General features: G+C 37.7%; 1 protein-coding gene across 1 annotated transcript in view; it reads left to right on the forward strand.

The window, feature by feature from the left end:
- The window catches only part of LOC105942581 (coiled-coil domain-containing protein 7-like), a 192298-nt gene that overhangs the window by 57457 nt on the left and 118163 nt on the right, over window positions 1-16678 (forward strand). The window contains exons 17-18 of the mRNA XM_058681281.1: window positions 1872-2112; window positions 3191-3242. Coding sequence (XP_058537264.1) covers window positions 1872-2112; window positions 3191-3242 — 293 coding nt within the window. The remainder of the gene's footprint in view (window positions 1-1871; window positions 2113-3190; window positions 3243-16678) is intronic.

Here is a 16678-nt window from a genome sequence, read left to right on the forward strand (position 1 = left end):
CTTTATTATTGTAGATGCATACATCCGAGTCTCTCCTCTCTGTATTTATATTTAGAATTAAAACTTCAGTGCATATATATTGATACTGTGGTAGAAGTTTTGTTTTTGATTTTTTTTTTCCTCAAGGGGAGAGGGAAGGGGTCAGACATTCTGTTGACAGTGTTGGGAATGGATGATGTTTTGAAATGTTCCCCTAAATCAAGGTGTTAGGGACAACAAAGAAATAGCATGATAATTTGGGCAGTTGTCTAGGATCGGCTTTCTGTTTGCCTAGGCGCTGGCATTGTGGGTAGAGCACTTTAAGCTACTGCTTGTGACACTGGCTTCCCAGTCAGAGTGACACTCTTCTATTATTCTGGCTTCCTACTGATATGCTTAGGAAGGCAGTGGGGGATGTGCGAGCTTTGGGTCCCTACCCACTGTGTGGTTTCCATGGGATCCTGGTCCTGGCTTAGCCTGCCTTGGACCTGGCCATGTTTGGAGTGAACTACCAGATGGAAGATCTCTTCCCTGTTGTTGAGTTTCGTGTCTCTCTTCTTTTCCCTTTCTCTTTCCTCATCTCCTCTCCTGTTCAAAACAACCTGCAGAGTGTTCTACTTCAGCTCACAGCCAGTTACTTGACACTGAATTTGGAGATGAATTTTATGATTTATATAAAGTCACATATCTGCTACTCTGTGATATTTAAATGTGATTTTAAACATCTTTTCAATTTCATTTTATTTGAAAGGCAGAGAGAAGCAGAATGATGCAGACAAATCACCCAACTTACTAACTTTGTCCTAGATGCATACAAGTGAGCCAGGCCAAAGCCAAGAAATGGGGAGCTCGGTTCAGGTTTCCTGTAGCAAGAACCACTGACTTGAGATAACTCTTGCGGCCTCCCAAGGTATACACGAGCAGGGAGCCACATGGAAACAGTGCAGGACTTTGAACCAAGACATTTCATTATGAAACGTGGCTTTCCCAATAGCCAGTCAATGCTGCAACAAAGGCATTCTCCTGGAATTTTTTACAAGATGGATATCTTTAGATCACAATTCACCTTACACATTTTTTTCCTCAGGAATGTTTTCCCCACTTTATTTCATTTTTATGAGCCAAACTCATGTGTGAAATTCTCCTTAAACTAACACATATATGATAAGTGAAAGTGTGTTTAAAACTTTTACTACTGTGATAAAAAAGTGAGTTATTCCCAATTCCTTGCAATGAATTAGAGGCAATTGTAGCTGTGTACAGATGAAATCGCAACACGCTTGTATTTGATTAGGCTGGGATAGCTTCATCAGCTATTTGTGCATAGCATTTATCCTGTGGCCATTTAGATCACTGTCTGAACTAGAATGTTGAGACAACAAACACCAGGTAAGGCTGTACATGAAAATGGTGAATCATGACCCTGTGAGTTCTGGAATCTCTTGAAGGCAGACCATGTGACAACAAATACCTCTTACCCAGAAACCAAAAAAAAAAAAAAAAAAAAGCATAGATCTTGAAGTTGACCTTGACAGACAGTGATCTTTTAATGTCAAAGCTGCTATAGGGACGTTCTGATTTTCATGCTGAAAGGGAGTTATGGAAAATAATTTTGGCTGAAAAGTAATCAACCATATTTTTCTTGGACTGTGGCTTGGGAAGGCCTATAGTATCTATTATGATGGATTCATTTTAATGAAATACCTAATTTTATGTGTGTCTTTTAAAATCTCAGATTCTGTAACTTTTTGAGCTTGTTGTGGAACGTCACTCTCATGTTTGTATCTTGATTAACTAATAATGTGTCTTAATATCCTAATGGGTGATGAAAATGCTTCTTCAGTTACTAATGAAAGATCATCCCCTACTCTAACCCTGCGTTCCCTCCAAAGCTCAGAGAAGGAAAGGGCCGACTCCACACTTTCGAATCTGTCGCAGTACTTGGGGTCTGAAGGGTACAGCCTGTGGGAGATGCCCCTCGAGATTGCAGCTGCTAGACATGCTGTCCAGTCACCCAGGAGAGGATCTCGAGAGTCACAGGGGCTTCTGGCCACCGAAGCACTGCCCCCAGGAAGCGCAAGAGCGAAGCTGTCATTCACGGAGCCCACTGCTCCTGATACAGGGGATGCACAGGTATGCTGTATGTTTATTTGGAATTCTATCCTTTTCAATATCTCGAGTAAATGCTATTGGAAACTTGTCAATATTTCTTTATTTTACATAATACCAAGTATGTTTTTGACATGAACCCTTTTGCACTGAAGATGGTGAGATATGATTTCAGAATCCTTGGTTTTGGAAATGTCCTAGGACATTTATACTTTTAGTGAGAAATATGTCATTTATGAAATTACCAGAAGTTGTCAAAGTTCTCATTTTATCTAATAAGTTGATTGTAAAATCATTATCTTTATGTGTCTTCAAATAAAACCTCTAATATGCTTAAAAAATTTTATGGAAAATGGAATTAAAAATATTTATTTTTATACACAAAAAGCAAAGTCTATATTCTTCCACAATATGCTTTTGGGTTGGATTTCAAGATTGTTTAACTCTAGAATAAACAATTTTAATTCCATTTTGCATAAGCTTTTGAAGTATGCTGATAAATTATCACAGTTGCCTTTGTTTAAGAATCTCATTAGAAACTTACTAGGACAAAATATTGGCGAAAATAGAAAATTGGAAAAAACTGTACATACCAGATAAACAAGGGTTTTCAAGTATTTATAGGAAAAGGCATTAGAAGTGATTTCTTTTGTTGTAAAAATTTTTAAATCCATGCATAGTTTTAATGTTGTATGCATAAATGTTCAAGATCCCCTCTTATATCCATATATTTTTGTCATAGATATTGCTGCAGTGTCACCATAAAAGTAGTTTGTGTAAACTGTTTGAATTTGTCCAAAAATTGAGGCAAGTCAAAATATAAATCTAAGCAAGTACTAAAATTATCTTTGCTAATGTGATTTTAATGACTGTTAAGGAAAGTCAGAATATTGCTCTCAGTGCTTCCCAATGTCCCAAATGCTTCTCAAACCTGTCGTTTTCTCTTATTTAAAATATGTTACATTAAGGAAATGGTTTACAGTAATGTGATTCTGTAGTAATAGCATAGATGAGAGTAAAAGCTAGCACCTCTCTCAAAGAAGACAAACAGTGCTGTCAGATATCTAATTTGAAAATACTTATTAATGCTTCTGTTATGAAGGTTGAAGTTTCAGAAGAGGAATTACGAAAGAAGGGCAAAAAAGACTCTCAAGGTAAAAAGATTCTATTATGTAAAACGAAATGTAAATGATTGAATGTCCCCACCATATAATTATGAACAAATCGAAAACATTCACCTATATGTAAATAACTTGTTAGATGATCGTCAGAGAAGATACAAGTATACAGATATGCAAAAAATTAATTTGGAAGGTTATCCTTGTATTGTTATAAGAGAGTCTGTTTCAACTGTATTAGTGTCAAAGATGCTGTGCCACAATTGAATGATACTCTTTGTCATAGTGAATTTGTTGAAGATTATTTATTTGAAAGGCTCAGCTAACAGAAACAGAGATTTTCCACCCACTGGTGCTTGCTGCAAGTGGCCAGAATGGCCAGAATGGGTCAGTTTAGAGCCAGGAGCTTCTTCTGGATCTCTGACATGGGTGAAGGTTCCCAAAGACTTGGTGTATCTTCCACTGCTTTCCCAGGCACATTAGCAGGGAGCGGGATCAGAAGTGGAGCAACCAAGACTCAAATGAACAGCCATGCAGTGCTTTGCCTGCTAAACTGCAGCAACAGCACCAAAATAATTCTTTATTTAAAAACATTTGATTTTTAATATTTACATAACATGGGTTGATTTTTTTATTTTTCACAATACAGATATAGACGCATAGGGGGACCACATTTAGCCCTCTTTTTAGTCTCCATGAATACCCTGTTACTAGTTTTTATAGTAGGATAGTCATTCATCTCACCCTTACAAGCTTAACTTTCTTATGTATCAAGACATGGCAAGTATAGGAAAAGGAATAAAATAGTGTAATGTAAAAGTATAATTAAAAATAAATCTGGAAATCATACTATTACTTGGGATTAAGACATGTGCTGTAATACATCCATTATTTCCCAGTACGCTGATCTCCCTTGTAGAGTTTATGTCTTTAGTGCCTTGTGTATTGGTCATTGCTTATCAGAGAGAACATACGGTATTTATTTTTGGAGCATGGGCTTATTTTATTAAGCATTAATCATTTCCAGCTGAGTTCATTTTGTTGCAAATTTTAAGATTCCATTTTTTTCATATGGCTGAATAGTATTCAATGGAGTAAATGTACCACATTTTCTTTATCTGTTCATGTGTTGATGGAAATCTGGGCTGATTCAATTCCTTAGCTGTTGTGAACTGCACTGGTATACACATAGGGATGGAGTTAACTCTTATATGCATGTTTCATTTCGTTTACATGTATTCCCAGGAGTGGGTTGGTTAAGCCATATGGTGGGTCAGTTTCCAGCTCTCTGAGAAAACTGCGTACTGATTCCATCATGGTTGCCCTTGCTGCATTCCCACCAGCAGTGGGTTAGTGTACCTTCCCCTGACCCTATCTTGGCCAGCAGTTATGTTCTGATAATTTCTGCTTGTAGGGTATTCTCACTGAAATGGTATGGAGCCTCATTGTGGTTCCTACTTGTATTTCCCTGGTAGCTCCATAAATATGAGCATTTTTTCCTGTGTCTGTTGGCCTTTTGAATTTTACTTGGTGGAAAATATGTGTTCATGTCTTTTTTTCCATTTTAAAATGAGTTGGTTGTTTTGCTTGTGTTGAATTTCTGGTGTTATTTGTGAATCCTAGGTACTAGTCCTCTATCTGTTGTGTAATTTAAGAATATTCCCTCCCCCCAGTCTGTTGCCTTTCTCTTCACTTCATTTATCATTCCTTTTTAGTATGGCTCTGAGAAGAATGTCATTGGAATTTTGATTGGATTCACATTGAATCTGTAAATTTGCTTTTGATCGTATGGATGTTTTGATAATGTTGATCCCACCATTCTACAATATGGCGGGTTTTTCCATGTATTGATTTCTTCTGTTTCCTTTAAAAATGTGTGTAATTTTCATTGTAAAGATCCTTCACATCCTTGGTTACGTTTATTTCGAGGTATTTAAGATGTTTTCCTCCATTGTTGTGAATTGAGCTGATCTTACAGTTTCTTCCTCAGGCATGAACTTATCTGAATTGTTTGTGTATAGAAAGAACATTTATGGGCCCAGTGTGGTAGCCTAGCAGCTAAAGTCATTGCCTTGAATGTGCTGGGATCCCATATGGGCACCAGTTCTAATCCCAGTGGCCCCATTTCCCATCCAGTTCCCCACTTGTGGAATGGGAAAGCAGTAACAGAATGGCCCAAAGCCTTGGGACCCTACACCTGCGTGGGAGACCTGGAAGAGGCTCTGGGCTCCTGGCTTTGGATGGCTCAGTTCCAGGCACTGCAGAGACTTGGGGAGTGAATCAATGGATGGATCTTCCTCTCTGTATATCTGACTTTGCAATAAAAATAAATAAATCTTTAAGGAAAAAAGAAAGGATACTGATTTGTGTGAGTTGGTTTTGTATTCTGCCACCTTGCCAAATTCTTTTCTGAGTTCCAGTAGTCTCTAGTTGAGTCTTTTGGTCCTCCTATATAAAGAATCATGTCGGGCCTGGCGGCATGGCCTAGCGGCTAAAGTCCTCGCCTTGAAAGCCCTGGGATCCCATATGGGCGCCGGTTCTAATCCCGGCAGCTCCACTTCCCATCCAGCTCCCTGCTTGTGGCCTGGGAAAGCAGTAGAGGATGGCCCAAAGCTTTGGGACCCTGCACCCGTGTGGGAGACCCGGAAGAGCTCCAGGTTCCTGGCTTCGGATCGGCGCACACCGGTCCGTTGCGGCTCACTTGGGGAGTGAAACATCGGATGGAAGATCTTCCTCTCTGTCTCTCCTCCTCTCTGTATATCCGGCTTTCCAATAACAATAAAATCTTTAAAAAAATAAAAAAAATAAAAAAATAAAAGAATCATGTCATGTACAAACAGGGATAATTCAGCTTCTTCCTTTCTAATTTATATTCCTTCGGTTTCTTTTCTTTCTCGCCTAATAGCTCTGGCTACAGCTTCCAGTACTTTGTTAAGTAGCAGTGGTGAGAGTGGGCATCCTTGCCTTGTTTTAGTGGAAATGCCTCTAGCTTTTCCCCACTCATTATGAAGCTGGCATTGGGTGTTTCATATAATATCTTCATTGCATTGAGGAATGATCTGCTATGCCTAGTTTGCTTAAAGTTTTTGACATAAAGGAATGTTGCATTTTATTGAATGCTGTCTCCGCATCTATTGAAATAATGATGTGATTATTTTTCCTTCAGTTTGTTGATGTGGTGTATCACATTTATTGATTTGCTTTGTTGAACCATCCCTACATCGTATAAATCCTAACCAGTCTGGGAGGATGATCTTTCTGATGCATTGTTGGATTTGATTGGCTAGCATTTTGTTGAGAAATTTTGCATCTGTGTTCATCCAGGACACTGGTCTATAGTTGTCTTTCTCTATTGCATCTTTCTCTGGTTTAGGAATTAAGGTGATGTTGGTTAAGTAGAAGGAATTTGGGAAGATTGCCACCTTTCACATAGTTCTGAATGGGGAGTGAATAAATGGAATTAGTTCTTCTGGAAAGGTTTGGTGGAATTCAGCAGTGAAGTTGTCCTGTCCAGGACTTTACTTTGATCTGAGAGTATTTATTACTGATTCAATATGTGTCCTACTTATTCGTCTATTTAGGTTGTCAATGTCCTTGTGATCGGTTTCTATAGATTGTGTGTGTAATCTGTTTGCTAATTCTTTTTTGCTTTTTAAAAAAATTTTGAATTTTGTGGTACAATTCCATGGGGTCTGGGATTTTCCCACTGTCTCCCCAAATTCCCAACTCACCTAACTGATTTTTCCCATATTGTTACAGTAGTACAGTCTTTCACAAGTAGTCATCAGTCCATCAGTCTGTTATTTAAGTGTGCCCTGACATTGCTGATACAGACAGTGTCAGACAGTCCAGCATCTGATTGGCTATGTCCAAGAGTTTTATTGGAAGTCCATCTTTTTTAAAAAAGATTTGTTTATTTTTCTTGCCAAGAAGATATACAGATATCTTCCCCTCAGATATACTGAGGGGAAGATCTTCTGTTCAGTAATTCACTCCCCAAGCACCCACAGTGCCTGGAGCCGAGTCAGTCTGAAGCCAGGGGCCCAGAGCCTCTTCTGGGTGTCCCACACAGGTTCAGGGTCCCAAGGCTTTAGGCCATCCTTGACTGCTTTCCCATGCCACAAGCGGGCTGGATGAGAAGCGAGATTGCCCGGATTAGAACCATTGCCCATATGGGATCCTGGCACATTCAAGGCAACTACTTTAGCTGCTAGGCTACCGCACCAGACCCAGGAGTCCTTCTTTGACTTGGAAGTAGAGTTGAAAAATGCATTTATTTTCACATCTGGAGATGATAATCTCTATTATGCTGTCAGTATATGTTCCTTTAAATGAGATGCCATGAAACAAAATCAACAACAGGAATGAGTTAAAACAAAAACTTTGCAGCACCATGAAGTAGAAAAACATGCCACTGAATAACCAATGAATGGATGAAGAAATGAAAAAGAAAACACAACAGCTTCTTGGGTAAAATGATGCCACTGTGTGATCCATGAGCTAGCGATGAATTTGATAAAGGAAAAGAAACTATTTGGAAGAAATGAAAGTAGAAACAAAAATACATGGATACAGCAAAAACAGCATGGAAAGGGTTATTGATAGTAAATTTTGTATGAAGGCTGCCTTATATCAGAGAGAACATATGGTATTTGTGCTTTTGGGATTGATTTATCTCACTGAGCATAATAGTTGGAAATGGTATAATTTCATTCTTTTAAATGGCTGAGTAATATTCCATGGATTAGATATACCACAGTTTCTTTAGCCACTCCTCTATGGAATGGGCATTTGGGTTGTTTCCATGTCTTTGCTGTTGTAGATTGTGCTACTGTGAATATAGGATTACAGACCCCGTTCTCAAATGCAGTTTTTTAGCTTGGATCTTTCTATGTTATATGTTATATATATAATATATAATATGTAATATATGATATATGGTATATAATATATAAGTAACATATATACCTAATATCTTAGATCCACTTTTTTCACACATTAAGTGGATATTTGCATCTATTTTCTGTGGAGACATGTCCACTTTGTCCGTTTGGGGAGTAATTTAAAAATGGATAAATAAGATTTTTTATTTTTCGAACCGTGATATATTACTATATCTGTAAATTGTGAAGTGTTCAGGTCACTATAAAGATATCTATTTTCTCAACATTAATCATTTTCATGATGAAAACTTAGTTTTAGCACACATGCATCCCATATGCATGCCTGCTTAGGTCCAACGGCTCTACGTGCAACCCAGCTCCCAGGTAACAACATGTGAAAAGCACAGGAAAATAGCCCATGTGTTTGGGCCCCTACCACTCATATGTAGGATGTAGATGAAACTCCTTACTCTGGCTGTCCCTGGCTCAACCCTGGCTGCTGTAGCCACTTAGGGAGTGAGCCAGTAGATGGAAGAACTTTCTCTTTGTCTCCCCCCTCTCTACGTAATATTTATTTTCAAATAAATTTTAGAAAAACATTCACAATGTTTAATTATTAAAATACACAACGCATAATTATTTTCCATATATCAAAATGCTATTGTTTTATGCAGTAAACCGCTATGCAATAGAAAACCATAACTTGTTCTTGTTATCTAGCTTGTATTAGCACCTGTTGACCAACCTTCCCCCCACACCCTTCAGTCTCCAGAAACTACTATTGTTGTCTCAGCCTCTACCAGATCATCAATTTTAGAGTTCACATAGTAGTAAGAGAATGCTGCATTTGTCTTTATTTATTTATTGGGAAGAACAATGGAGAGACAGACAAAGTCCTCTAACAGCCAGGAATTGCCAGGTTGAAGCTGGGAGCTCAGTTTGAATCTGCCTCACGAGTGGCAGAAACCCAACCACTTGAGCAGTCACCTGCCACTTGGCAGGTTCAGAATTAGCAGTAATCTGGACCAAAAGCAGAGACTGGACTTGAGCTTCATTCTGGGTAGACTTTACTGAAGAATGCTGAGAAACAGTGCTACAAGCAGCACCCTTTGTATTTTTGCTAATGTCACATGGACTTTTTGTACTTTTTACCATTGGGTTAGGAGATATATATATATATTTTTAAATGTTTTATTAATACAAGGAAAATTATTTTTATGTATTTTGCAGGTAGAATTCTCACAATATAACCGTAACTCTCTCCCTCTTCTCACCCTCCTCAATCTGCTTCTTTCCTTGGTTTCTCTTTTTCAGTTTTGTTATTTTTAAATTTTAATGTTATTTAGTATGTAACAAATGCAGTATATTCTGCAGATTCCAGTCCAAGCACGCAGTGACCTCCCCTCTCCCCCTCCCTTCCTCCTATTCTCCCTCCTCCTTTCTTCTTCACCTTTTGAGATGCAGTATTTCACTTTTACACTGTAAAAAGCACTGACTAGTTAACCAGATGAGATTAACAAGTGAATAGTAAAAAAATGTCTGTTTAGTGGGAATACAAGTCATGGCTAAAAAAAGTAATTTAAAAGGAAATGATAATTTCCCTCATGTATAGTAAACCTTGAAGTAATCACAGATCAGCAAACTATGATAGTACAGCATTCTTAACCATTGGTTTGAAGAAAGTGTAAAACAAAGTTTTACGCAACGATATTCTCAGAAATACTGGTACACACAGACATTTCTTTCCTTTTTCTGCTTTTGAAAATCTCTTTGAAAAAATTATGAGTTAATTATTTTTCATGAAACATGTTTAGAAGCATAGGGGATTCTCCTCCTGCGCCTTCCTCCCTCCGTGTGTACCTCTTATTATTTTTCCCCAAGTTGTTACTCATTCATTGCACAGTTACACTATGGAATGCTACTCGGCAATCAAAAAGAATGAAATCTTATCACTTGTAAACAAACAGACACAGATGGAAAGCATTTGGCTTTATAAAATAAGGCAGAACATGTGATAAGACAAATATCATTGGTCTTCTCGAATCAATGACAATTATTCACACAGAATACAAAGAATAGAAACTATGCAATGAAGACTAGCACACTGGGAGCTGACTGCTGTGCGCACGATGTACCTTGACTCCTGAACGATGCATTTCCATTTCTGTTTTGTATACTAATCTTCTTATGGTTTTTTTTTTTTGCCTTTTTGTTTTGTTTTTAATTTTAGCTCCCACATATAGGGGAGAACAATTGTCTGAATTTGGCTTCTTTTCCCTCAACATGATGTCCTTGAATTTCATCTGTTTTGTTGCAAAGGGTAGCCTTTCCTTTTTGTAGCTGAGTAAGATTTCAATGTGTATTTATACTACACTTTGTTTATCCATTCATCTTGTGATAAACACTTTGTTGATTATGGATTTTAGCTATCGTAAACAGTGCTATTATAAGCATGATGGTGTAGTAATCTGCTTGATTCATTGTGTTATGGGTATATACCCAAAAGTGGGATCTATGGGTAATATTTGAAGTCTGTTTCTAATTTCTTTAGAAATCTTTGCGCTGTTTCTGCAGTGGCTACTCTAACTATGTGCCTGCCAACAGTGTGTAAGTGTTTCCATTTCTCAATATACACACCAGCGTTTGTTATCCTCTTCATTTTGGATTTTAGCATTCTGATATGTGAGGTGTTATCTCACTGTGATTTTGTTGTGCATTTCCCTGATGGTTAGTGTAATTTAGCATTTTAAAAACCATATTTGTTGGTCATTATTTCTCTTATTTGACAACTGTCTGTGGAATTTCTTTGCTCATTTCTCAACTGGACTGGTTGCGTTCTGTTAGTTTTTTTAGGTTACTAATATGTTAAAGATATTATTATTTTTTTTTTAATTTTATTTTAAATTCATTAATTACATTGTATTATGTGACACAGTTTCATAGGTACTGGGATTCTCCCCGCCCCTCCCCAAACCCTCCCACCATGGTGGATTCCTCCACCTTGTTGCATAACCACAGTTCAAGTTCAGTTGAGATTCCCCCATTGCAAGCATATACCAAACATAGAGTCCAGCATCTTATTGTCCAGATAAGTTCAACGGCTTCTTAGGTATACCCTTTCTGGTCTGAAGACAGAGCCAGCAGACTATCATCCCGATCAATTATAAAGATATTATTAACCTTTAGTTAAGTAGCTTGAAAATATTTTTCACATTCTTTTGGATGTTTCTTTAGTTGATTGATAATTTCCTTAGCCTTCAGAGTTTGATGTAGTCCTGTTTTTTGTTCTTGCTTTTTTGTTGCTGTTTTTTGTTGGTTTGTTTGTTGCTGCCTGTGCTTTGGGGTTATGTCAGTGAAACCATTCCCTATACCAGGGTCTGGGAGTGTTTGCCCTTGATTTTCTTCCAGCAACTCCTTGGTCTTGGATCTTAAACTTAGATCTTGGGTCCATCATGAATTGCTTTTTGTATATGATGAAGGTGTGGATCTAATTGCATCCTTCTAACTTTCACCAGCACCTTTCGTTGAAGAGATTTGGGAATCAGTTGGCTATATGTATATAGATTAACTTGGGGGTTCTCTATTCTGTTGCATCAAAGTATGTATTTATTTTCATGCTACACCAGGCTAGTTTAATTCCTAAAGCTTTGTAGTATGCTTTGAAGTCAAGTATTATGGTGCCTCCAGGTTGATTTTTCTTTGGGGAAAACTTTGGCTATCCTCCATCTGTTGTGATTCTGTATGAATTTTGGGATTGCTTTTACTAGTTATGTTAAGCATGTCAATATTTTCATAGGGATTGCACTGAGCCTGTAAATTGCTTTTAATGGTATAGACTTTAATGATACTGATTCTTCCAGGTCAGGAGAGGAATTTCTTTGCATTTTCCTGTGTCCTTGCTGATTTCTTTCATCAATGTTTGGTGATTTTTATTGCAGACATCACTCATTTCTTTGGTTACACTTATTCCTAAACGTTTCATTTTTATGTGTGTGTGGCTCTTGTGAATAGACTTTCTTGATGTCTCATCTGTGAGTTCAGCATAAAAACAGCTGGTACCCTTGTATGATTCTTTTGCAACCTGTAAGTTTACTAAACTGGTTAATTACGTTTAGCAGTTATTTTTGGTCGGGTGTTTAGGGTTTTGAATGGTCAACATCATGTCACCGACATGCAAGGATGGTTTGACTTTGTCTTTGCCGAGTTTGATGCCCTTTATTTCTGCTTCATAAGTGAGCTGGCACACATTCCAGTACTCTATTGAACAGGAATTACAAAATGGAACATCCTTATCTTGTTCCAGTTTTGAGGGGAAGTTACATTAGGTTTTCCCCATTTGGGATGATATTGCCTGTTGGCTTGTCACATGTAGGCTTTATAATTTTCGATAAATGTTCTTCTATACTTAATTTGTAGAGAGTTGTTATCACGAAGCAGATTTGAGTTTCATCAAGTGCATTATATGCGTCTATCGCGATAAGTATATGATATTTGTTCTTCATTCTATTGATACGAGTTATGACACAGTATGATTTGCAAATGCTGAACCATTCTTGCATTTCTGGAGCAATTCACACTCTAAGATGATGTGTAATCTTTTTGATGTAGTTTCAGATCTGATTTGCTATTATTTTGTTGTACCTGTTTTATCTTTGTGTCATAGCTTTGTTTAATTTTGGTCTGAAAATAATGCTGGCCTTCCTTATAAGAAGAGCTTGGCAGTTCCACTTGTTCAATATTTTGGGTAGTTTGAAGGTATTGGAGATAGTTCGTCTGTGAATATTTTGTAGAATTCAGTGGTGAAACCTTGATGGAAGATTTTTGATTACTGCTTCAATCTCATTGTTTGGAATAATTTATTTGATGGTCTCTATGTCCCAATTTAATTTTAGTATTTTGTCTGAATACAGGGATTTATTCATTTTCTTGAGCTTTTCCAGCTTATTATCTTCTAGTTCTTTTTAGTAGTTTGTTATAATCCTTTGTATTTTACTTGTGTTGGTTATAACGTCTCCCTTTTTCATGTCTAATTTTTATCTACTTAAAAACCAAGAAAGATTAAAATGGGTTGGGGAAAGGGTCGAGAGAGGATCCCTCTTACCTATTTAAAAACCAAAAAAGATTGAAGTGGGTTTGGGAAAGGGTCGAGAGAGGACCCCTCTTCAGAAGGGAGAGTGACCCTGCTGAGTTGTTCCCAGTGATCTGTGTTTTCCTAGGTGACGGTAGTCTGAGGGCACAGCCTCAGTCCTGGTGCAGGCCTGCTCTTGGGGACCAGCTGATCATGCTTTGACCATGAGGAGAAAGAGAACAGGACTCTGCAGTCACCAAGTCCACAAGTTCTTCGAATTTGTCATCTCAGGAACATTTGCATCCAAGGGTCTTAGCCTTTGGTCAACTTGTGCTTTACATGCAGAATGCCCTAATGGTGTTTGTTCTTGGCCTGTGCATTTCATGTCTTATCACTCCTCCATGGGTTGTAGATAACTTTCTTCCTGGCAGAGGTGAGTCCAGAAGGTGGGTTGTAAGTATATTCTTTCCTAGGTAGATTCTGGTGGCACCAAGTAATTTAGAATGAATTGTTACAGTTCTGGTGTGGCAGGGTGTAGTGGGGTCTTTTCCCAGTTCTCCCAGGATGGGAGTGTACTTCTTGCTGGGTTGCTTCTTGTATTAGCCATCAGAAGCTAAGGTGAATCACCTGACTCACATGGACTCTGGAATCAAATCCCCAAAAGCACAAAGTTGAAGGATGCAGAGCATCTTTCCTTTGCCCTGGACTCTAACTGTAATGCCAGTAGTGGAGTAGAGGCTCACTGCACCACTTTTCTCTGCCAGACACAGCAAACCACACAGATTGCAGAGCAAAAGCAAACATTATGGCTTCCCTGCTGGAAGACTGGTAGTTTCAGATCCCGAGTGTGCTCTCCAGGCTGAAAAAAAAAAGCAGTGGGTGACTGAAATTCCCCCTGAGCTACAACTTGGAGTATTAGGGCACACAGCCATTTCTTCCTACCTTAATGTGGTCAACAGCTGGCTATGCCATGTGACTGGCTTCAATAGTATTTTCGTTTTCTCTCCTTTTGTGGCACAGAGTAATTTTTTTCCACTTTGCTGGAAATTTATGTCAGACCTCTGTAGATACAGTCCTCCTTTTCTTGTTTTCATATTCCACAGCAGCTTAATTTAGTGTGGTTATATCCTTCTCAGTCAACATTTATTTCCATTCCTCTATGATTTTGTTTATTTTTCTAGTTCCTTAAGTAACAATGTTAAGATCTTTGTCCTTTTTTTTTTTTTTTGCTATTTATGGAGATCATTTTTGTTTTAAGTATGTTCTATTTTTCAATTTTCATTTGTCTCAAGATATGTTCCAGTTTTCCTTACCGTTTCATGTTTGAAAATAAAAATTAATATATTGTAACTATTTGAATTTTTCTTGTGTTGACTTCTAATTCTATGCCGCTGAGTTAAGAAGTTATTTTTTTTTTAACATTCACCAGTTTTTGTTTTTACTTCTTTCTTTTTAGGTCCTGGGATTTCCCTTACCTTCCCTGAGTTTCCTCCCCCCTACACTGATTTCCTCTATAATATTACAATACTATAGTTCTTCATAGACAGTCATATGTCCATCATTGTGGATATGGGCAATGACAAACAGTCCAGCATCCTATTGTTAAGATATAGTAAAAAGTCTCATTGGGAGTCCGTCTGTGATCTGGTAGTAGAGACACAGATTGATTTGTATCCTCACATTTGGATTTGATACTCTCCATTACACAGTTACTATACATCCCCTTAAATGAAAAGCCATAATACAAAATAAACAACAGGAAGAAAAATAGAAGTTGCAATACCATGAAGTTAAATAACATGCGAATGGATATGATAGTCTCCATTACACAGTTACTAAGTATCCCCTTAAATGAAAAGTCACAAAACAAAATCAACAATAGGAATAAAAGAAGAAATTAAAAATGGCATGAGTTAAATAACATGCTAGGGAATGACCGATGTGTCACTAGAGAGATGAAAAAGAAAACCAAGAACCTTCTTGAAGCAAATGAAGCTACTGTATGATCTACGAATCATTGAAGAATTTAATGAGGAAGAGTTTTGAAGAGATGAAGCAAAAAAAATGCATGATACATAGTTTCTGCTGATTTTTGTAGCCAACACATAGATGGTTTTTTTTTTAATTCAGTCCACTAATCTATGATGTTTGTTTGTTGAGTTTTAGTCATTTACATCCAGGGTTAGTATGAATTTGGTCCTGTCATTTTAGCAATGGGTTGTTCATTGATTTAGTTTTCTGTTGTGATTTTACTGAGATGTTCTTCTATTTGTGTTTGGTATTGGTGGATGCTGTTCCTCTTCTCTGTCAAGAGAACATTGTTAAGTGTCATTTGTAGGGCAGGTTTGGAAGAGGCATGTTCTTTTAACTTTTCTTGACTGTGGAAGAATTTTATTTCATTGTCAAAGACAAGAGAAAGCTCGCTGGATATGTTATCCTGGGTTGACAGTTTTGATTTTAGAATCTGGAATGTGTCCAGAGAATCACTCCATTCTCTTCTGACCAGTGGAGTTCCTGTGAGAGGTCAGCTGTAACTCTGAATGCCATTCTTTTATATTTCCATTGAATTTTTTTTCACGTGCACATTTAAGGATATTTTCTTTATGATCTACTGAAGAGAGCTTGATTATCATGTTTCATATGAGGATTGCTTTTGGTCAACCCTGTTGGGAATTTTATACCCTTCCTGGATGTTATTTCTCAATTCTTTATCTAGATTAGGGAAATTTTCCTTTATTCATTAAATACATCTTTATACCAGCTTCTCTTTCCACACCTTCTGGCATTCCCATAACTCTTATGTTTGGCCTCTTAATAGTGTCTCTTAATTCTTGAATACTTATTAATCTTGACCCAGCTCTGCTTACAGCTTTTTGTTTGTTTCCCCGTGGAGACATGAAATATCTTCCAATTCTGAGATTTTTTTTCTTCTGCTTGCTTCATTCTATTTTGGAGATTTTCCACTGTATTTTTAATTTGCTCCATCATCTTCTTAATTTCTGATATATCAACTTTCATTTGATTCATTCCCTGTGTAACATATTCCTTAAATTCCTTGATCTCCTGTGTTATGTGCTTCTTGTTGTTGATAAGAAGCTTTATAACAAGTGTTTTGAATTCTGAATTCCCCATTTTCTCTATGTCTTCCTCAGTTAACTCTGAGGTTGGCAAAGGGTTTTGCTGCTTTGCAGAGGAGTCTTCAGTAATATTCACTGTGCCTTTGTCTCCTCTTTTGCTCATTGCTGTTGCACTTCTGGTTAGCAGATTCTTCTTGGGGCAGGTTTCTAAGCTGTGTCACCCACAGGTCTGCAGTTTGATTTTATTTATTGTGGTTTGCACACGGCTCTTTTGTCTGCAGTCAGTTTTGCCACTCCCTCCAGTGAGTTCCAGGCCTGGGTTCTTATGTTAGAGTTCCACCATGGTCTCTGTAGCCACAGCTCCTGGCTCACCACTCTCCTCCTCCGATGATACTGTGCTGAGCCTGCACTGTTGTTTGTACAACCTTCTTCCCACTTCCTATT

The sequence above is a fragment of the Ochotona princeps genome, chromosome 25 (assembly GCF_030435755.1).
Source record: "Ochotona princeps isolate mOchPri1 chromosome 25, mOchPri1.hap1, whole genome shotgun sequence".
NCBI classification, from domain to species: Eukaryota; Metazoa; Chordata; class Mammalia; order Lagomorpha; family Ochotonidae; genus Ochotona; species Ochotona princeps.